Source organism: Vombatus ursinus, unplaced genomic scaffold (assembly GCF_900497805.2).
Source record: "Vombatus ursinus unplaced genomic scaffold, bare-nosed wombat genome assembly UNPS02014798.1, whole genome shotgun sequence".
In the NCBI taxonomy this organism is placed as follows: domain Eukaryota; kingdom Metazoa; phylum Chordata; class Mammalia; order Diprotodontia; family Vombatidae; genus Vombatus; species Vombatus ursinus.
The window spans coordinates 29004871-29027082 of NW_020954576.1; the positions used below are offsets into that span (position 1 = coordinate 29004871).

A 22212-nucleotide genomic window follows, 5' to 3' on the forward strand; every position below is an offset into this window, starting at 1 on the left:
CACACACACACACACACACACACACACACACACACACACACACACACCCCCCCCACAGGCCATGCTTAATACAATACATTACTCTGACCTATGAACCAGACCAGAATATTTAGTAGCCAGCAGTAACCTAATGACTATAACTTTTGAGCCTCTCTCAGTTCAACGCTGTACATTAACTTGACCTTGCATGACCATTGCAGAGAAAGAAGAACACCAGAAACTGGGGCTGGAAGTTCTATTTGCAGTCTTAGATTTTTCTGGTTGCACTGAGAACATAACTGCTTGGAAGTACTTGGCGAAGTACCTGAAACAAATAATGATGGAGTAAGTATGAAGTATCTTACATAGCTGAGACAGCAGAAACACAATGGTCCAGGATTCTGGCTAGTCCCAGTGATGTAGGAAAAGTAAGAGGATTTGTATCTTGTCAATTTTAACAGGTTCTCATTTCTTTTTTTTTTTTTTTTTAGTATTTTGTTTTTTCCCCAATTACATGTCAAAACAATTTCTAGCATTCATTTTTGTAAGATTTTGAGTCCAATTTTTTCTCCCTCCTTCCCTCCCCTCCCTTCCCTCCTCTTTTCCGAAAATGGTAGGCAATTTGATATAGGTTATGCATGTGCTATCATGTAAAAACATATTTCCATATAGGTCATAGTTGTGAAAGAAGATCAAAAGGAAAAAAATGAAAAAGAATAAAGTAAGTGAAAAAAGTATGCTTCAATCTTCATTCAGAGTCCATCAGTTCTTTATCTGTATGTGGTTAGTATTTTCCTTCATGAGTCCTTTGTATTTGTCTCGGATCATTGTGTTGCTGAGAAAAGCTGAGTCATTCATAGTTGATCATCACACAATGTTGCTGATAGTGTGTACAATATTTTCCTGGTTCTGTTCATTTCATTTTGCATCAGTTCATGTAAGTCTTTCCAGGTTTTTCTGAAATCTGCCTGCTCATCATTTCTTATTGCATAATAGTATTCTATTACATTCGTTTACCACAGCTTGTTCAGCCATTCCTCAGTTGATGGGCATCCCCTCAATCTCCAAAATTTTGCCACCACAAAATGACAGCTATAAATATTTTTGCACATGTAGGTCATTTTCCCTCTTTTATGATCTCTTTGGGATCTCTTTGGGCTAGTAGTGGTATTACTAGATCAAAGGGTATGCAGTTTGGTTGCCCTTTGAGCATAGTTCCAAATTGCTTTCCAGAATGGTTAGATCAGTTCACAACTCCACTAACAGTGCATTTAGTGTCCCAATTTTCCCACACCCTCTCCAACATTTATAATTTTCCTTTTTTGTCATATTAGCCAATCTGATAGGTGTGAAGTGGTTCCTCGCAGTTGTTTTAATTTGCATTTCTCTAATCAAAAGTGATTTAAAAGACTTCTTCATGCTTATAGATAGCTTTGATTTCATCTGAAAACTGCCTTTTCATATCCTTTGACCATTTATCAATTGGGGAATGGCTTATATTCTTAAAAATCTAATTCAATTCTCTATATATTTAAGAAATAAGACCTTTATCAGAGATATTTGCTATAAAGATTGTTTCCCAGCTTTCTGCTTTCCCTCTAATCCTGGTTGCATTGGTTTTATTTGTGTAAAAGCCTTTTAATTTAGTATAATCAAAGTTATCTCTTTTATATTTCATAATGCTCACTATCTCTTGTTTGATCGTTGTCTATAGTACCTTTTAGCAAGATGTAGTTTCCTTCCTTATTTCTTTTTAATTAAGTCTATTTTTGCTTTTGCTTTGTCTGAGATCAGGATTGCTACCCCTGCCTTTTTTCTTTTTTTTAAACTTTAGCTGAAGCATAATGGACTCTGCTCTAGCCCCTTACCTTTACTCTGTGTGTGTGTCTCTGCTTCAAGTGTATTTTTTTTTTTTTTTTTTGGCTAGGCAGTGGGGTTAAGTGACTTACCCAGGGTCACACAGCTAGTAAGTATCAAGTGTCTGAGGCTGAATTTGAACTCAAGTTCTCCTGAATCCAGGGCCGGTGCTCTATCCACTGCGCCACCTAGCTGCCCCAAGGGTATTTCTTGTAAAGAACAAGTATTTGTAGGGTTCTGGTTTTTGATCCACTCTGCTATCCACTTCTGTTTTATGGGAGAGTTCATCCCATTCACATTCACACTTATGATTACTAACTGTGTATTTCCCTCCATCCAATTTTTCCTCCTGTTTGTCCTCTCTCTCTTTCATCCTTTCCTTCCTTGACAGTGTTTTTCTTCTGTCTACCACTTCCCTGCCCCCATCTGCCTTCTCTTGTCAGTTCCCACTCCCTCCCCCTTTTCTTTTTTTTTTTTTCCTCCCCCTTTTCTTAACCTTCTCCCCTCCTACTTTCCTGTTGGGTAAGATAGATTTCTATATTCAACTGATTGTGTATATTGTTCCCTCTTTGAGCCAATACTGATGAGAGTAAGGTTCAAGTGATGCCCATTGCCCACCCTCCCATCTTTCCCTTCACTTTAATAGGTTTCTCGTGCCTCTTCATGTGAAATGGTTTATCCCATTCTACCTTTCCCTTCCTTCTGCACCCAGTGTACTCCTTTTTCTAATCTCTTAATTATTTTTGATGTCATTTCCTCAAATTCACCTTATACCCGTACCCTCTGTCTATGTATATTCCTTCTAGCTATACTATTAGTAGTACAGTTTTTAAGAATTACAAGTGTCATCTTCCCATGTAGGGATTTAAACAGTTGAGCTTCATTGACTCCTGTATGTTTTCCTTTCCCTTTTTACCTTTTTAGGCTCTCTCGGTCTTGATATTAGACATCAATTTTTGTTTAATTCTGGTCTTCTCCTTATGAAAGCTTGAAATCCTTCTATTTCATTGAATGACCATTTTTTCTCTTAAAGTATCATGCTTAGTTTCACTGGGTAGGTGATTCTTGGTTGTAGTCCTAGCTCCTTTGCCTTCTGGAATATCATGTTCCATGACCTCTGATACTTTAATATTGCAGCTGCTGAGTCATGTGTAATCCTAATTGTGGCTTCCTGATATTTGAATTGTTTTTTTCTGGCCACTTTCAGTATTTTTTCCCTGACCTGATGGTTCTGTAATTTGGCTATAACAGGGATGCGGACCTGCAGCCTCGAGGCCACATGTGGCCCTCTAGGTCCTCAAGTGCAGCCCTTTGACTGAATCCAAACTTCACAGAACAAATCCCCTTAATAAAAGGATTTGTTTTGTAAGACTTGGACTCAGTCAAAAGGCCTCACCCAAAGACCTAGAAGGCCACATGTGGCCTCGAGGATGCAGATTCCCCACCCCGGGCTATAATGTTCCTTGGAGTTTTTATTTTGAGCCCTCTTTGCTGAAGTGATCAGCGTATTCTTTCAATGCCTCTTTTGCCCTCTGGTTGCAGGATATCAGGGCAGTTTTCCTTGATAATTTCTTACAAGATTCTGTCTAGGTCCTCCTATCGATTATGACTTTCAAGTTGTCCAATGATTCTGACATTATCTCTTGTTTTTCCAGCATCCAATGTCCATTGTCAGTTGCTTTTCCAATGAAGTATTTTACATTTTCTTCTATTTTTTTCATTCTTTTGAATTTGTTTTGATCGATTCTTGTTGTCTCATAGAGCCGTCAGCTTCTTGCTAACCTGCCCAGTTCTAACTTTTAAGGAGTTGTTTGCCTCAGTTAGCTTTTGTACTTCCTTTCCCATTTGGCCAACTATACTTTTTAAGGAGTTGTTTTCTTCCATGGATTTTTGTATCTCCTTTTCCATTTGGCCAGTTCTACTTTTTAAGCAATTGTTTTCTTTTTCTAAGCTGTTGAATTTTTTCATAATTCTCTTGCATCATTCTCATTTCTTTTCCCAATTTTTCTTCTGCCTGTCTTATATGATTTTTAAGCTCCTTTTTGAGCTCTTCCATAAGTTCTTTCTGGGCTTGAGATTACTTCCCATTTATCTTTGGGGCTTTGCCCATAGGAATTTTGACATTCTTGTCCTCTTCTGAGTTTGTGTCTTGGTCTTCCCTGTCACCATAATAACTTTTTATGGTCAAATTTTTTTGTTGTTTTTTTTGCTCATCTTTTTTGGCCTTTTTCCTTTCTTTTAAATTTGAGCTTTCCTTCTAGGATGGAAGGGGTACTGTCTCAGGCTTCTTGTGCCAGTGGCTGCAGGCCCTGACCGTTTACCTGCTGCTGTTTACCTACCACCTGGTGTTGTACTGATGTTGCCCTGAGGCCTGTGGGGGACCCTCCTATGTGGTGCTATACTGAGGGGGTGTCGTAGGGGATGGCTGGTGCTGCTGGAGGCTGTAGGGGTCTGGCAGCTTACCTGGTGCTGAGCTGGAGTCTGAGTGCTGCTCTCTGATGTGTGCTGAGGCTGGACCAGTGAGGTGTTTCTGTGTTTCCCCAGGTTACTCTGAAGCACATGGCAGTTTGGCCACTAGAGGCTATGTTTGCCAGAGGCTATGCTGAAGCATATGGCTGGCAACTGCCTGTTTGCTTAGGCACCCATAAGGTTGGTGGCTGCCTGTTTGCCCAGGGCTATGCTGAAGCTCATGGAGGTCCAGCCACTTGAGGTTGCCTGTTTGCCCAGGGCTATGCCGAAGCTCATGGTGGTTCTTGGACGTGGAGTCTGCCTGTTCCCCTGGCTATGCTGAGGCACATGGGAGTCCTGGTGTTGGTGTTTGCCTACTCCACCGCACTGGGGCTTAGGATCTCCTGCTGGTTTGCGAAGGTGGGGCTTTCTGCTGGCTTGCAGGGATGCTTCCTGTCCTGGACTTTGCTCCCCTTTTACCCAAGTGAGACAGATCTTTCCTGCCAATCTTCCAAGTTTTTTGGGCTAAAATATTGCTTTGCCCCATCTTTTTGCTGGTTCTGCTGTTTCAGGATTTGTTTTGGGGTACTATTTTGTGATTGTTTGGAGGTGAACATGAGAGGGTTACGGTGATTTACTGCTTACTCCAATGAACATTTCCTAAGTGCCTGCTATGTCAGGTTTTCATTTCTTATACTTTAGCTTTCTCTACCAGTGCTTTAACATCTCTTCAGGGCCTTTCAGCTTCATGAAGTACAAAGCCTGAAGCTAAAAGGCCTATTGTTTATTCTTGTGGGGTGAATAGAGATTGTCATGCTATCCAACTGAGTGTGTTATCCTAGCAATACACTGCCTTGGGCATTTGAATGTCTAGTTTGAGTTGAGTGAATAAGGACTCCTAAGTGAGTACCCTATGCCCGTGTACTGTAAGAAAATGACTTGTTATGTTAATGGTAATATCTTTCCATAACTTTTAAAATCCTGCAGAAGAATTCTTCCATGGCATAGGTTCGAAAGAGAGAAAAACTCATGCAGCTAGTATAATAATAGTGTACTATTTTTTTCATCTTCCTGCATGACTCTTATCTCACTGGAGGGTGGCTTCAATCCTGATACCTCTGGCCATGTTATATTTGGTGGCATATTCAGAAAAATGGGCTTCTTCTTGTTAGCCTTTTTTCTTTCTTTTCTTTTTTTACCTTTCATTACATGCCAGTATAGGAAGAAGAAGGAAAACATCTGAATTTTTTCTTGTATAGTTTTTAAAAAAAATACCTATTACATTTTTGTGAGAAGCTTAATTTTTTTCTGGAATTGATCTTTAATGATCAGATAATTACCTGGTTTGGTACATTTAACCAAATCTCTAAATATTGATTCTTTGAGGATTAATAGTTGATTCTTTGGTGGAGTATGGTGTGTAGAGGCACTTTATAAAACTAAGATGTTATAAACCCTAGGTATGTTAGATGCTTACCTTCAAAAATCAAACGATTTGTCTTGTGTTTTTTGTAAAATAGGATTACTGAGCTCTTTTTGTGGTGGTAAAGAACTGGAAATTGGGGGAATGCCCATCAATTGGGGAATGGCTGAACAAGTTGTGATATATGAATGTAATGGAATACTACTGTGCTATAAGAAATGATGAGCAGGTGGATTTCAGAAAAACTTGGAAAGACTTACATGAATTGTTGCTGAGTGAAGTGAGCAGAACCAGGAGAACATTCTACATAGTAACAGTAATACATAGCTGCAATAATCAGCTGTGATTGATTCAGTTCTTCTCAGCAATACAATGTTCCAAGACAATTCCAAAAGACTCATGATGGAAAATGCTATCTACATCCTGAAGAAGAACTATGGGGTCCGAATGCAGATCGAAGAATACTATTTTCACTTTTTTTTTGTGGCTTTTCCCTTTTGTTCTGTTTCTTCTTTTATAACATGACTAATATGGAATTATGTTTCCATGATTGCAGATGTATAACCTATATCAGATTGCTTGTCATCTTGGGTAGGGAGGAGGGAAGAGAGAGAAGGAGAAAAATTTGCAACTCAAAATCTTATAAAAACAAATGTTGGAAACTATCTTTACATATAATTGGAAAAAAATAAAATACCATTTACAAAATGGAGAATAAGATAAAATAATAAACAAAAAATTGAATTGTTGATTAAGATGGTAGATCTTGCTAGCATATATACTCATGAAGTGAGGTTGCTGAGTAAAATTTTTCCTGAGTGGATGAATGAAAAATAAGGAAGTTAGATGGCAAGTTAATAAAATGATTTATTTCCATAATGTTCTCCCTCATATGTGGTGCTAATTTAAAAATGTTTTCCTTTCTGTTTTTCAAATGCTTTATTAAAGTTAGTCTGTTTTCTGGCCCTACACTCCCTCTCCCCATTTTTCTTCTTTAGAAAGCACCTCAACTGGGTTCAGGAGGGGTGGAGTTCTAGAAAGGACTGGTGGCCAACATTTCACTTCAGCTACTATCTAGCAAAAAAGAATTGGAAGGAAAATAAGATCCTGGCACTGGAAAAAGCTTTCACATCTGGAATACTGTTGGGAAAAGGTATGTGCCTTTTATTCCTCTGTCCTATGTCAAGTATATCACTATGAGAGTATGAGAGTTTACTGTTGACCTCAAGTCCCAAGAATATTTATCTGTATAGCTGCTTTAATTGAAATTAGTCAATGGGCAGAGACATACAAGTTTGAATCAAATAGTTATATAATACTCTAGAGACCCTCAGACTTGGTGGTATTGGGTATAGTGTATTGCAAATGGATAGTCTTTTGCCCTCAACAAAGCAGGATGGGGAGGTGATTAGAGATTCAGATAATATGCTTAGCAAGAATCCCTGGGGATCGGGTCTCCCTGTTAAGGGAGTGCCTTGTGCATTTTTATGTGGATGATCATGTTTGACTAGTATTGTTTGACTAGTATTGTTATCTGTTGGTTTAAAATATTATTTCTATGGGACTTTGAGGTGCAGGATGAAGTTGGAAACAGCCTGCTGTCTTAAATGATCTGTCTGTTGCTAGCTTGAAGGTTTTTTGGGGTTCTCTGCTTTTTCCAGTCAGGGAATGAAAGATATAATTTATTAGCCATGTTGCAGTAATAGCAGTAGGGATTCATTTTTTCTTCCAGTGTAGAAAAGACAGCATCTCTCCCATAAAGAAAAGAAATGTGCCTGTTAGCCCAGCAAACAAACCCTCCTAAGAGAAAAGAGGAGACAGTCTTTACTTTGTGAGTTATGCTGGCTGCTTGACAAAACTCTCATTCTCTTGATACCACTTCAGTGTGGAGAGGCAGAGAGCAAGGAAATAAGTGCTGTGCAGTGACTGTTAATGTCAGTTTCCAGCAAAGCATATTTAGTGAGGCTGCTCAAAGAAGACTACACGAGGGTCTCACAGTGATGTTTGCTAAAATATCTGTCTTCCTGGAGTATAAAATTATCCTAAAAAGGTCCTGCCCTTGATTGGATTCCGTAGTTCAATTTATGAGAGATTTATTTTGATTATGATAACTAGCATTGATACGACCCTTTAAGGCTTATAAAACATTTCTCTTACAACAGACTTGAGGGATAGACACTACAGGTTCTACCTGCTAATACTGTAGGTATTAATGCTACAGGGCGGCTAGATGGGATACTGGGTAGTGTGCTGTACCAGGAGTCAGGAAGACTCATCTTCCTGAGTTCAAATCTCACACACTTTGTAGCTGTATGATCCTGGGCAAGTTACTTTTTGCCTCAGTTTCCTAATCTGTAAAATGAACTGGAGAAGGAAATGGCAGCCCACTCTAGTATCTTTGCCACGAAAACGCCAAGTGGGGTCACAAAGAGTCAGACACTGCTGAAATGACTGAACAATAACATTAACACTACAAGTCTATTAATACTACAGGTATTAATATCATTAATTTTTATAGATGAGGAAACTGAGAAGTTAAATGACTTGTCTGTTGTCCTATAGCTAGTAAGTTTCAGAGAGAGGATCCAAGCTCAGATCTCCCTTGACTCTAGTTCTGTTGATCTTTATACTCCAACATCCTCCACCCTCCCTCCACTCCTCCCTATGATATCCTCTTACTTCCCATATAGTTTGGCATCAAGAAATAATTATAAATTCTGGAGTTAGAAGACCTGTGTTTGAGTCCTAACTCTGCCCCCTCTCTACTAGCTGAATGACCTTGGGAAAGTTATTTAGCCTCTCTGGGTCTTAGTTTTCTCACAGACTTATGAGGAAAACACTTTTAGAAAGTAAATTATTATTATTATTACAAATAGTTATATAGCCGAATAAATGATTATTGAATGAATAGCATAGTTTCACAAAGTATTTTTATATTTAATATAGCTTATATGTTTGTGTTTTATATTTAATGTAGCTTATTTAATATGATCTATGAAATACAAGTGTCAACAAATATGACATGTAATCAAACTTAGTGAAATCATATATAACAGTTCGCAAAACAGTGCTGTTTGTCTTTGTAGACATATATGTCTTTGGCGAAATGATTATAATTATAGCTCATATAATTTCAAACCAAGTTGATGAATAAAATTTCCCTGGTCAAGGAGATAACTATTACATATAAATACACCCACACACACATATTTTATATATATATATATATTTATAATACATTTATATTATAATATATTACATCATATAAAATATATATTTGTATTTATATAATATATAATACATTTATATACTATATTATATATTATATAAAATATATATTATATATTTATATGTTTATTATATATTTATAATATATATTTAAATCTTAATGAAGAGGAGCAGAGATTGCTATAATACCCAAGTCATTTAAAGAAATGTGATTCCAAATGTGCAATATATTAATTAAATCTTACTTTGCCAAATTAGTATTTATATCTCAGTGTGGATATTTCTGAGGCTATGGGAATTTAATTCATTCTAGTCTTTGATTAATTCTTATGGATGAAAAGCAACAACCAAAGCAGAGCTGGCCTTCTCATATCTTAGAGTAAGATATATATATTGAAATATATTAAAATATATTGATAACTATAATCCATTATAATTGACTTTCTGTGCAATCCTATGTATTTTATTTTATGCATTTAAGAACATTTTTTCTAAGAAGGGGTTTATAGGCTTCCACCAGATGGCCAAAAGGGGTTCCATGACACAAAAAAAGTTAAAAATCCCTGATTTTTTTTTTTGTGTGTGTGTGATAATACCCAAACTGCCTTTGAGGAAGTCACTATAACTGGTCTCTTTAATAAGGTTCTTTTCATTACCTTGGATTAGGAAAATAAATAACCAATAATTTGCTCAGTGCTTCATGGTAATTTTAAATCCTAAGGTACAGCAAGCCACACAACCTAATTCTTATTATTATTGATTCCTCAAACACTCAGATGGATCGGTAATGTCATCAGCGTGAATAGTCCTTCCCATGATGCTGTTCTAAATCTATCTCGGCCTGTCTGTCATGTGTGATTCTTGTCTATGCCCTCCCCCCAATTCACTACAGAGAGTCTGCTCAAATGCTCTAGAAGTCATTGCTGTCTCCCGAAGGATACCAGGGGAATGTTAGTAGTATGCATCTTTCACTTTGATTGTATCACCCACATGTTATCTTTCCTAATGTTTCCCTGATGACTTCTTTATTCCCATTCTTTTTCAAAGTTCTTCGTTAGTTTTGCAATGTTCATGTGTACCATGTGTCTTTCTGTTACTCTCTGTGTAATATTCTTTTTTCAGTACTTTTGAGACTGTTGCATTTCTTATTTCATAGCCATATAATAGAACCAGTGAAATTTGGTGTTAAAAAGATGGGCCTTTGTTTCTAGAAGAAACTTGGAGTCATGAAAGGAATTTTACAACTTCCTGAAGGCAGTCTATCCCATTCTCAGCCTCTTGTTTAATTCTAGACCTAAATCACTGTCCGTTTGTATTTTTCATCTTTCCATCTCACATACTTACTGATGGACAAACTCTGTAGGTATCTTGCTCTTCTCTCTTCCTCCCCTTGCCCAAGTTCTTAATCTTTGCTCCATGAAACCACTAAGAGCTTTGGTGCAGAAGATACAGAGGAAGGCGTGGGTCATAGAGAATTTAGGTATTTTACTGGTATATGGTATAGTTTTGATTGTGACAGATCACATACAATATATTATATATATGTGTGTGTATAGATATATGTGTGTGTGTTCACCATCACTGAAACAGTTTAATAAATGTTTATTGAATTTTTAAAATAAAAAAAAGCACACACTGTCTTGATGATGGGTTAGAAGCATGACCATAGCATATGAATTTCAGCACATTATATCAGTTACTAATCTTGGAAAGCAATTTTATTCAGTTGTATAGTCACTGGTCTTAGACTCACATTGCTTGTTTGTTTTACATTTATATCTCTAGTATATTCACAATATTCCTATCTAAATCTTTATTTCTCTTCAGGAAAACTCAGCTGGGGCCATCTATCAGGAGCTCCATCTTCTCCTGATACCTATACTTCATATCTCCTAAAAATCAGTGTCCATTCTATCCCATTGCTCCCACCTCAGAGGACGAGGTAATCTGTCTCAAATGCCAAAGCTCAGCCCCTTTACCTATGTCCCTGTTATCATCCATTCCCAAGACCTTACCCCATTGAACATCAACTGTCTTAATAAAATCTTTAATTTTTCTTTCTTAACTTGCTTCCTCTCCATTGCCTACAATATGCCCAGATCATCCCTATCCATAAGAGTTTCCACTTAACCCTGCTATACTCTCAAGCTTTCTCTTATATCTTCCTTCCCTGTCATCGCCAAACCCCTAGAATAAGCTAAATACTTTTGTTCCCTTTTCTTCCATTCACTATGCACTCCCTTGTGACATGACTTTGAGCCCCACTATTCAACTGAAACTGCTCTTGAGGCTGCCAGTGATATACTAACTGCTAAATCCAATGGGTTTTCTCAGTTCTTGAGATCATAAATCTAAAGCAAAAAAGGCCCCCAGAAACTGTTTAATCTAGTACCTCACTTTACCACGAGAAAACCAAGTCCCAAGAAGGAAAGTAAATGATTTGCTCAAGGTTGTACAGTTTGTGTCTAAGGTAGGATTTGAATCCCAGTTCCCTCCCTCCAGAGGCAATGTGCTTTCCTTTCTACTCTATTTTAAGTACTAATGACCATTCCCTCCTTCCTAGGGTTTTGTAACATTGAATTTTCCTTTTCTTCCTCTCACCTGTCTAATTACTTCTCATTCTCCTTTGCTGGATCATCATCCATGTGTTTGCCTGAAGGAGTGAGAATGCCCCGGGGCTCTGTCTTGAGACCTCATGTCTTTTTTGTCTACATTTTCCCTCTGATTGATCTCATTTCCTCCCATGTGTTCACCCATCTTCTCCAAGGTGAGATATCCAGCCCTCATCTCACTCCCGAGTACTAATTCAGCATTACCAGCTGCCTGCTGAACTTCTCCCTTTTGTGTTTCATAAGCATATTAAACTCAATATATGTTTTTTTTTTTTGGTGAGGCAATTGGGATTAAGCGACTTGCCCAAAGTTACGCAGCTAGTGAGTGTTATGTGTCTGAGGCCTTATTTGAACTCAGGTCCTCCTGACTCCAAGGCTGGTGCTCTATCCACTGTACTACCCAGCTGCCCCAATCTCAATATTTTTAAACAGAACTTATTATCCCTCTCAACCCCCAATCTTGACTCCTCTTCCTTTTCAACATTTCTGTTAGAGGTCCATCCTTCTAGTCCCCCAGGTTCATGACCTCGGCATCATCCTTGACTCTTCACTGTCTCACCTATCCCCCCACCCATATTCAGCCAGAGGCCAAGTCCTATCAACTTTCTCAGTGTCTCATGCCTGTTCCCTTCTCACCACATAAAGCGACAGCCCCAGTGATCACTTCTCCCCCGAGCTGTTGGAGTCGCCTCCTAATTGGTCTTTATGCCTCTAGTCTCTCCCCCTCTTCCGAACATCCTCCATGCAGCTACCAGGAAATCATCTTGAAGTTCACTTCTGATCATGTTCTCCTGTTCAAGAAGCTTCAGTTTGGCTTCTGGGATAAAACACACACTAATCTGTTTGGCTTTTAAAGCCCTTCACTCTCTAGTTCCAGTTTATCTTTCCAGACTGATGACAGATTATTTCCCTGCCACAAGCTCTCCTTTGCAGCCAAACTGTCTTACTTGTCTGTACATGCAAGTCTATCTCCCAGCCCCATGGCTTTGCATGGGCTATGCCCCCTTCTGTAGGAGTCCTCCCATTTGTTAATCCTCCTCCTCCCCCGAAATCACTTTGTATTTATTCTGACACATTTTGCATATACACATTGTGTATACATTGTTTACCCCCAGGAGAATATGATCTTCTCAAGCTATTCACGTAGTAGGCATTCAGTAAATGGGAGTCAAGTTGAATCGAATTAATCAGGTAATTTATGCCTCTGGATAGAGAAGGTCTAGGTAATTTTGGCTGGTCTATGGGATTGAGATTCTTGGCATAGATAATAAAATTAGGTTGAAGTAAAATAACACAATTTAGAGATACAGACTAAGAGTTTTGTGTCAGATTTTTAAAATTCTCTACTTTTTTGTCTTTTAGGTTGCAAATATTTTATGTATGTTTCTAAACAAGGTCATAAAGTCCAAAAGAAGAGTATTAAAACAATGAAGAAATTTGTGATGAAGCACAATATCTTAGATTCAGAAGAACTCTAGTGTTATAGAATTATGGTATAATGAAGAGATCATTGGAGTTAGGATCAAAAGACCTGGATTTGTGTCCCAGTTTTGACATCTGTGTAATCTTGAGAAAGTCTCAACAGCTTTGAGACTCAGTTCCCACATCTATAAAATGAGGGAAATAATATTTTCTCGTCAGCCTCATAAAATGACTGTGAAGAAGGCACTTTATGAAAGTAAAGTATTATAAAAATGTGTACACAAAGTACTTTGGTTAAATGAAGCAATCTTCAGATCTTCAGAAAAAACTATTTTTCTATGTTAAAATTATTGTAATCAGTTTTGCAAAGAAAACTTGTTTCAGCATAACTGTAGCTTCACTGTAACTATAATGTTTGTTATATGTTTCTGATTTTTTTATGGAATAATAAAATAACTTATTTGAGAAGGAATGCTCTCTTTGTTAAGTAAGTCCATGTTTTATATCTGGTGATGAGATGCAGTGTGAGTCACTGGGGGTTCTCCCAGGCTGAGTGGAGTGTATTCCTGAGAGTAAACCTGAGAGAAGGACCCAAGAAGCACTGTTGGTGCTGTCTGTTTGGGATAAAATGAAATTTGGATTCCATTTTGGTTCATCTGAGTTATCCTTCAGGTTAATTGAACCATCAGTGAGGTAGTTTTTCTAATATGAGGGAGTGTAAACATCATCTGGTATCATTTGTGAGTGTTTTGAGTAAGCAAATACTTCAGATATTATAGATTATATCAGTTTGTCAATTGGAATAACATTACAAGGGCAGTTAGAGAAAATGTTATAAATGAAAGACCTGTCCCTGGGCAGCTCCAGTTTGGGCTAGAAGAGATTAAAATAGGAAGAGAAAGGGGCCAATGAAATTCTCCTAGGCTGAAAGCTTTCCCCTATGGTATTGGTTAATGAACTTCCTGGGCCACTCCCAGCACTTGTTTTCTGAATGTGGAGGGCTTCTCCAGGTAGACAGGGTAGAAGACCACTTTCCAGACTGATTGAATAACAGGGTTTACTCCTATTCATATGTATTTTGAATAACAGAGTTTACTCCTATTCATATGTATTAACAGTGATACTACAAAATTGTATTGCCTTAGGGTAGTACTACATGGAAAATTGATATGCTTCTGTGGATCTGTTGTCAATGGGGATCATCTCTTCAATGGTATAAATTGAAATCCATTGATATTTTCTTATTCTATGCAATGGCTTTGTATTTTCCTATAAATCTTCCATAGAAGATCATCCAAATATGTTGGTACCCATCCTTTGTTCCTAGATGGTGATAGAGAGTCCTTACTCAGCCCCTGAAGAAGAGGGGCAGATTCTTAGCAAGAGACACCTAAAATAGCAGAGATTTGGTATCTCTCCCCTCCGCCCTGAAGTTTCCAGAGAGAAGGCTATCCTGGCTGGTGCCACCAAGTCAGCTAGGGGATCCCTTTTCCGAGTAAACATTTACTATAGTTATGTGAATTTACCTTCTCTATGTCATCAGAAAGCAAGTCACTTCCTGACAGTGTCACCCCTTAATTCCCTAAACCTTTTCTGGGAAGGAGTTTCCCAGGGGAAATGGGGATCTGAGACATATCCCACAGGTATAGAGTCTTTTGAGGGGTCATAGATCGCAAGGCTTCAGTGACTGTGTTACAGAGATAGAATAAGGAAAGGCTGGAGAGGGTCAGTCAGAGCTATGACCAAAATCAGTCTGATGTCAGATAAATCTTTCTGGAGGCTGAATCCAAGCCACTAATGGACCAGTTTTCCCCATTCTCCCCTTATTAGGATGGTGGTGATTCATCTTGGACATAGCCTGCTGGGAGATGGAACACACCTGACTGGTACTCAGGGTCATAATGATCAAACTGCTGGTTAGCAGAGAAAAACTTTTGTCTTCAGTTAAGGGAAGAGGGCCCATTTGCTGGTTAGGTGTGGGTCCAAGACTATCCAAGATAAATGGGCTCTCCAACAGGCATAAGGGAACCCAACTGGGCAGAAGTAGCTGCTTCATCCTTAATTAGGAGGATTATGTGGTCTGAGGCCAGACCTGTCATACACATACACACCCAGCATACATAGCTCCCGAATCCAGATTGCCAATTGATCTACTCCTGAACTTTTGCCATTTTAATGACATTTTTACTTTAGTAGAGAGTGCTGATGTGTTCTCCAAACAACTGTCGGTGGAAGGCATCAAAAAAATTCCTTCGTTGGTCCAGATCTGAAGGAGTGAGCCTTTGATAGTCGCAAAATGTTCTCTCCAGGCCTCTGACCCATGACCACCACCCAAGGTAAATGAAGATCTTAACTGATTTGTATTTCAAAATTATCTCAGATACCAGCCCTACGGCTTACCCCTTAGCCTGCTGAGAGGACCAATAGACTCTTCCATCCCTCAGGGCATCCTCCATTATTAGGTTAATGGTTGCTGAGATCCAGTTGTCAATCAGAAGTATTGGTGAACCAGGCAAAACTGTTTCTCTGAAGCCAGGTCCTTGTAGGCCTATTGGACTAGTAGAGGAGGCAAGACAGGACTGGGACCAGAGGCCTCAGCCTCTGGCAGAGTTAAAATCTGTTCCTGAAGGATGTTATCACCTAAGAGCCAGGGGCAAGCATTATCTTGAATGTACCATTTCTATTTAGAGTGTGGGGATGTGAATATTCTGGATTGTGTCCAGAATTATCTGGGCTCATTCCTTCCATTGTATGCTTCCAAACTTAACATAGTTAGTTAGATTTTCTTTGGGTTGATTTCCATCCATCTCTTTATCCCTCAGATGGGTGGCCATCCAATGTAAGGCCTCTCCCACCATGGCCTCATATACCTCCATCACCATATGTCATCAATGTAGGACTGTATATTAATACCCCCAGGAAGTGGGGCCTGTTAATACTATCCACCATGGTAGTAGAAAAGAGAGTTATGGTAATCTTGGGGAAGATAGTGAAGCCATAGTAGACTCCTTCCCAGGCGAAAGGGAATTGCTAGCCTCAACCATAGCAATAGAGAACATGTTATTAGCAAGATTAACAAACCCCATATTACTTACTAGGGGCCTAAGCTATCTGGTCTGTCACAATGGTGACAATTGTCACAGCCTTGACAATTGGAATGGCAATTTTGTTCAATATCCTATAGTTCACTAATAGCTTACAGGTGCCATCTGTCTTCCTCACTGGCCTTACAGGGTTACTGTAATGGGAACTGATAAACCAAAGTACCCTGGCCACCATTTCTATTATCAGAAAGGAAGTAGTTTTCATTCATCTCAGGACCCAGGACTGTTTGCTATTAACTACACTGGCTAGCTCCGGTATCTCCAAAGGTTTCCATTTATTTGTTTTTATTTTTTAATTTTTATTTTTTAATTAATAACTTTATTTATTTTTTGTTTTCAACATTTACTTCCACAAGATTTTGAGTTCCAATTTTCACCCCATCTTGCCCCTCCCTCCACCCCAAGATGGCATGCATTCTGAATATTCCTTCCCCTAGTCTGCCTTCCTTTCTATCTCTACCCCGCTTCTCTTATCCCCTTCCCCTTCAGTTTTCCTGTAGGGCAGGATAGATTTCTGTACCCCATTTCCTGTATTTCTTATTTCCCAGTTGCATGTGAAAACAGTTTTTTTTAAACATGTGTTTTTAAAACTTTGGGTTCCAAATTTTCTCTCTTCCTCCCTCCCCACCCATCCTCATTGAAAAGGCAAGCAACTCAGTATAGGTTATACATGTGCAGTTATGCAAAACACTTCCATAGTAGACATGCTGTGAAAAACTAACTCTATTTCACTTAATCCTATCCCACCCCACCCATTTATTCTATTCTTTCTTTTGACCCTGTACCTCCTCAGAAGTATTTGCTTCTGATTACCCCCTTTCCCAATCTGCCCTCCTCTCTATCATCTCCCTACTCTTTTGTCCCCTTCCCCTCCCTATTATCCTATAGGGTAAGATAGATTTTCATACCCAGTTGAGTGTGTTTGTTATTCCCTCCTTAAATCAAATCCTATGAGAATAAGATTCACTCATTCCCTCTTGCCTTCCCCTGTTTCCCCTCCACTGTAACAGCCTTTTCTATTCTGTTTTTTGTGAGATAATTTACCCCGTTCTACCTCTCCCTTTCTCCTTCTCCTAGTATAATCCTCTCTCACTGCTTAATTTTATTCTCCAGATAAGACCCCTTCATCTTCAACTCACCCTGTGCCCTCTATCTATCTGTATCTATATATACATACATATAATTTTTCCCCTCCAACTACCCTAATACTGACAAAGGCCTCATGAGTTACAAATATCATCTTTCCATGCAGGAATGTAAACAGTTCAACCTTAATGAGTCTCTTATGATTTCTCTTTCCTGTTTATCTCTTCACGTTCCACTTGAGTCTTGTATTTGAAAGTCAAATTTTCTATTCAACTCTTGTCTTTTCATTAAGAATGCTTGAAAGTCCTCTATTTCACTGAATGACCATTTTTTGCCCTGCAGGATTATACTTAGTTTTGCTGGGTAGGTGATTCTTGGTTGTAATCTATCTCCTTTGCCCTCTGGAATATTATATCCCATGCCCTTGGTCCCTTAATGTAGAAGCTGCTAAATCTTGTGTTATCCTGATTGTGTTTCCACAATACTTGAATTATTTCTTTCTGGCTGCTTGTAATATTTTCTCCTTGACCTGGGAACTCTGGAATTTGGCTACAACATTCCTAGGAGTTTTCCTTTGGGGATCTCTTTCAGGAGGAGATGGGCGGATTCTTTCAATTTCTATTTTGCCCTCTGGTTCTAAAATATCAGGGCAGTTTTCCTGGATAATTTCTTGAAAGATGATGTCTAGGCTCCTTTTTTGATCATGGCTTTCAGATAGTCCAATAATTTTTAAATTCTCTCTCCTGGATCTATTTTCCAGGTCAGTTGTTTTTCCAATGAGATACTTCACATTGTTTTCTAATTTTTGATTCTTTTGGATTTGTTTTACAGTGTCTTGATTTCTCATAAAGTCCCTAGCTTCCAATTGCTCTATTCTAATTTTGAAGGAAGTATTTTTTTCAGTAAGCTTTTGGACTTCCTTTCCCATTTGGCCAATTTTGCTTTTTAGGGCAGTCTTTTCCTTATTGGTTCTTTGGACCTCTTTTGCCATTTGGGTTAGGCTATTTTTTAAGGTGTTATTTTCTTCAGTATTTTTTTGGGTCTCCTTTAGCAAGTTGTTGACTTGTTTTTCATGATTTTCTTGCATCACTTGCATTTCTCTTCCCAGTTTTTCCTCTACTTCTCTTATTTGCTTCTCAAAATCCCTTTTGAGCTCTTCCAAGGCCTGGGACGGATTCATATTTTTCTTGGAGGCTTTGGATGTAGGAGCTTTGACTTTGTTGTCTTCTTCTGGTTGTATGTTTTGATCTTCTTTGTCACCAAAGTAAGATAATATAGTCTGACTCTTTTTGCGAGATTTGCTCATGACCCCAGCCAATTACTTGAGTTTTAAACTCTTTGTTAAGGTAAGAGTCTGCTTCCAATGTGAAGAATGTACTGTCCCAAGCTTCAGGGCTTTGTACAACTGTTTTCAGAGGTACTTCTAGGGACCTGTAAATTTTCAGTTCTTCCAAGGTGGCATGATAAGGTGCAAGGTGTTTCCTTTCTACCACCACAACAAGCTCCTCCTTGCCCCAGGACCGCCCTTCAGAACTGTGACCCAGATCCAAGCATGGGCAAAGCAAGAGATTCCTGCCTCAGCACAGACAAAGAGATCCCTGCAATGTCCCTCTGATCAGCCACTTGATTCCTCCTCAGTCTGTGGGCCAGAAGCTCAGGAGACAGCCATGGCCCTGGGTGCGGCTGAGACCTAGCTCCTTCTCTCACTGCAGTCACAGACTTTTCCCACTGACCTTCTAAGTTGTCTTTGGTGTTTATGGGTTGAGAAGTCTGGAAACCACCACAGCTGCCCGAGATTCAGTCCCCTGAGGCCTGCTCCAGGGTCGCTGCGGCCTGTGCACCCATGCTGAACTGCGCTGCTCTCCCAGCCCGGCACAATATACCTTTCCTATCAGCCATCCAGGTTGTCTTGGGCTGGAAATTTGTTTTACTCTGTCTTTTTGTGGGTTCTGCTGCTTTAGAATTTGTTTAGAGCCATTTTTTATAGGTATTTGGAAGTGTTTGGGGGGAGAGCTCAAATAAGTCACTGCTTTCCCTCCACCATCTTGGCTCTGCCTCCTCAAAGGTTTCCATTTACCTTACATAGAATTACTGGCACTCCTCAAGAGAAGCTCCCTATACCAATGAAATTGCAGGCACAGTCCAAATCAAATCAATTAGGCCAATTAAAAATGATCACCAGGTATCACTTGACCTAGTCAATCTTACGTGCTTAGATGAGCCTTGGTGGTGACAGCATTTCTGTGATCAAGGGCAGAGAAAATCAGCAGAGCTGAGATGAGAGATAAGATAGCCACCTAACCATGCTGAGGACAAGGGTCCTTTTTTACTGACATTTTAATGCAATCAGATTCCACACTGTATTACAAAGGGAATTTATGTTACCCGTGTTGCAGTGAAGGCTCAAAACCTCTAGTAGACAGTGGCATAGGGGCCAATGTTCAAACCCTGACTTAGGAGTCTGGTTGCCTTGTCCTGGCTCTGTAGACTTTTCCAGTCCCATTAGTATGAGGTAAACATTCTCTTTTAGTGGATAGAGCTCTGGAGGTGGAATCGGGAAGACCCGAGTTCAAATATTGCCCTAGTAACTTAACTTACTGTGTGACTCCAGACAAGTCCCTGAATCTTTCTAGACCTGTTTACTTACCTGTAAAATGAGGATAATAATACTAACTACTTCACAGCATTTTGAGGATCAGATGAGGTATCTGTAAAGCATTTTGCAAACCTTAAAGTACTATATATTGAAATGTAAATCAGGTGGAGTACCCAACTTGGAGTCAGGATGACATAAGTCTGAATTGTGCTTCAAACATTTACTAGCTGTCTGACCCTGGGCAAGTCACTTAACTTCCATCTGCTTCAGTTTCTTCATCTGTAAAATGACAATAATAGTAGCATCTAACTAACCAGGTTGTTGTGAGGATGAAATGCTTTGCAAAGTAGCATTGGACCTGGAGGTAGGAAGACCTGAGTTCAATACAGCCTCAAATGCTTACTAGCTGTGTGTCTGTCCCTGGACAATTCACTTAACTTTTTAAAAAAAATTTTTTTTGTCTACATAGAGATTTATTCTGATATTTATCAGTGGACAAATATCAGTAATATTTGTCAGTGAAGACAGCCCCTCCATTGATAAGGATCAGAACTCTTCTGCTACTTAGTATATAGTCCTCAAGAGTTTCTTTGGGCAAAAGCTTCACCATCTTTTGAAACATCTAATGTTGAGCCTCACTGAAGTTAGTTAGCTTGGTCCTTGGATGACTGGCACAGTCTCTCATCAGGCCTATATTTAGTCTTTTTTTTTTTCCACATTAGTCATGTTGAATTCACTTAATCTTTGCCTCAATTTTTTCATCTGTGAAATACAGACAATAATAACACTTACCTCTATCACTTTATACTTCAGTTTAATCAAGCAGTGATGTATTGTTCTAGTGATCTTTTTTATGAAACTCCCCCTGCCAAAATTTTACGTTTTCATCCTTAAAAATTCATTCATTCTAACTATGTAACTTGCTCCAATGACCACAAAAACCAAAACCCATTTGTTCTGTAAATCTTGCGGCCAGTTGCCAAAAAGCAATGTCGTTGGGCCTGACTTCATAAGTCCAGAGTATCTAGGAATGCTAGTATTTTGTTATATTAAAATTATTGCTATACTTTACCACTTGATAATTTGCACAATTAAAAAAAAAGCTTTTTTATGAAAGAGATGCCCTTTTCTTATTTGCTTTTATGAAAAAAGGCAACTGAAACTCAAATAAACAGGCATTAAATAACCCAAAAATATTGGCAAGTGCTCCATAAAATAGGAGAGTGTTCACTCCAAGTTGGGGTGAGATAATCCTCCTTTTTTTCCTCAGAAGCCAATAGCAGCTGTGTCTTCACTGACTGTATTTAGGTAGCTTTTTATATATCTTGCCCAAGACTGCCAGAATACTAATATTGTTGTTATTCATTCACATTTGACTCTTTGTGACCCCGTTAGGGGTTTTCTTGTTTTACTGAAGTGGTTTGCCATTTCCTTCTTCAACTCATTTTACAGATGAGGAAACTGAGGCAAACAGGGTTAAGTGACTTACCCAGGGTCACACAGCTAGAAGGTGTGTGACATTTGAACTCAGGAAGATGGGTCTTCCTGACTCCAGACCTGACACTCTATCCACTGTGCCATCCAGCTACCCTTCCGGGCAAGATTGCCAGAAAACTGACTTTACTCGACCCCCTCTCTCTCCACCTCCCTCTCCAAGATGGGGTGCAATCTGATATAGGCAAATATGATATACATTCCTATTAAACATATTTTCACATTAGTGATGTTGTAAGTAAGAATTAGAACCAATAGGAGGAACCACCAGAAAGAGGAAACAAAACACAACGGAAGAAAAAAAAATAGCGAATAGTATGCTTCGATCTGCATTCAAACTCCATAGTTCTTTCTTTGGATATGGATAGCATTTTCTATCTTGAGGCCTTTGGAGATGTCTTAGATCCTTGTATTGCTGAGAAGGGTTAAGTCTATCAATATTAGTCATCACACAATGTGGCTGATACTGTGTATAATGTTCTCCTGGTTTTGCTCGTTTCATTCAGCATCAGACCATATAAGTCTTTCCAGGTTTTTCTGTTCATCATTTCTTACAGTAAAATAGTATTCCATTACATTCATATATCACCTTCACAGTTATGATTACTATCTATGTCTTTCTTTCCATCCTTTTTCCTCTCTGTTTATGCTTTTCTTTGTCCTTTCTTCTTTTCCCTTCTCACTAGTGTTTTGCTTTTGACCACTGCCTCCCTCAGTCCTGCCTCCCTTCTAACCCCCCTCCCTTTTCTTTCCCCTTTTCCATCCTACTGCCTATGGGGCAAGTTAGATTTCTATACCTAACTGATTATGTTATTCCCTTCTTGAGCCAAATCTGATGAGAGTAAGGTTCAAACAATGCTCATCTCCCTCCCTTCTTTCTCTTTGCTGTAATAGGTTTTTGTGCCTTTTCCTGTAATGTAATTTACCCCTGTCTGTCTCCTCCTTTCCTTTTCTCTCAGTACA

The 22212-nt window shown here is 38.9% G+C and overlaps 1 protein-coding gene across 1 annotated transcript in view; it reads left to right on the plus strand.

The window, feature by feature from the left end:
* The window catches only part of LOC114049390 (TATA box-binding protein-associated factor RNA polymerase I subunit A-like), a 38898-nt gene extending 25513 nt beyond the window's left edge, over positions 1-13385 (plus strand). Inside the window, exons 9-11 of the mRNA XM_027870670.1 lie at positions 201-324; positions 6706-6860; positions 12910-13385. Of these exons, the coding sequence (XP_027726471.1) occupies positions 201-324; positions 6706-6860; positions 12910-13025 (395 nt within the window). The 3' untranslated portion in view covers positions 13026-13385. The remainder of the gene's footprint in view (positions 1-200; positions 325-6705; positions 6861-12909) is intronic.
* The last annotated feature ends 8827 nt before the right edge of the window (positions 13386-22212 follow it).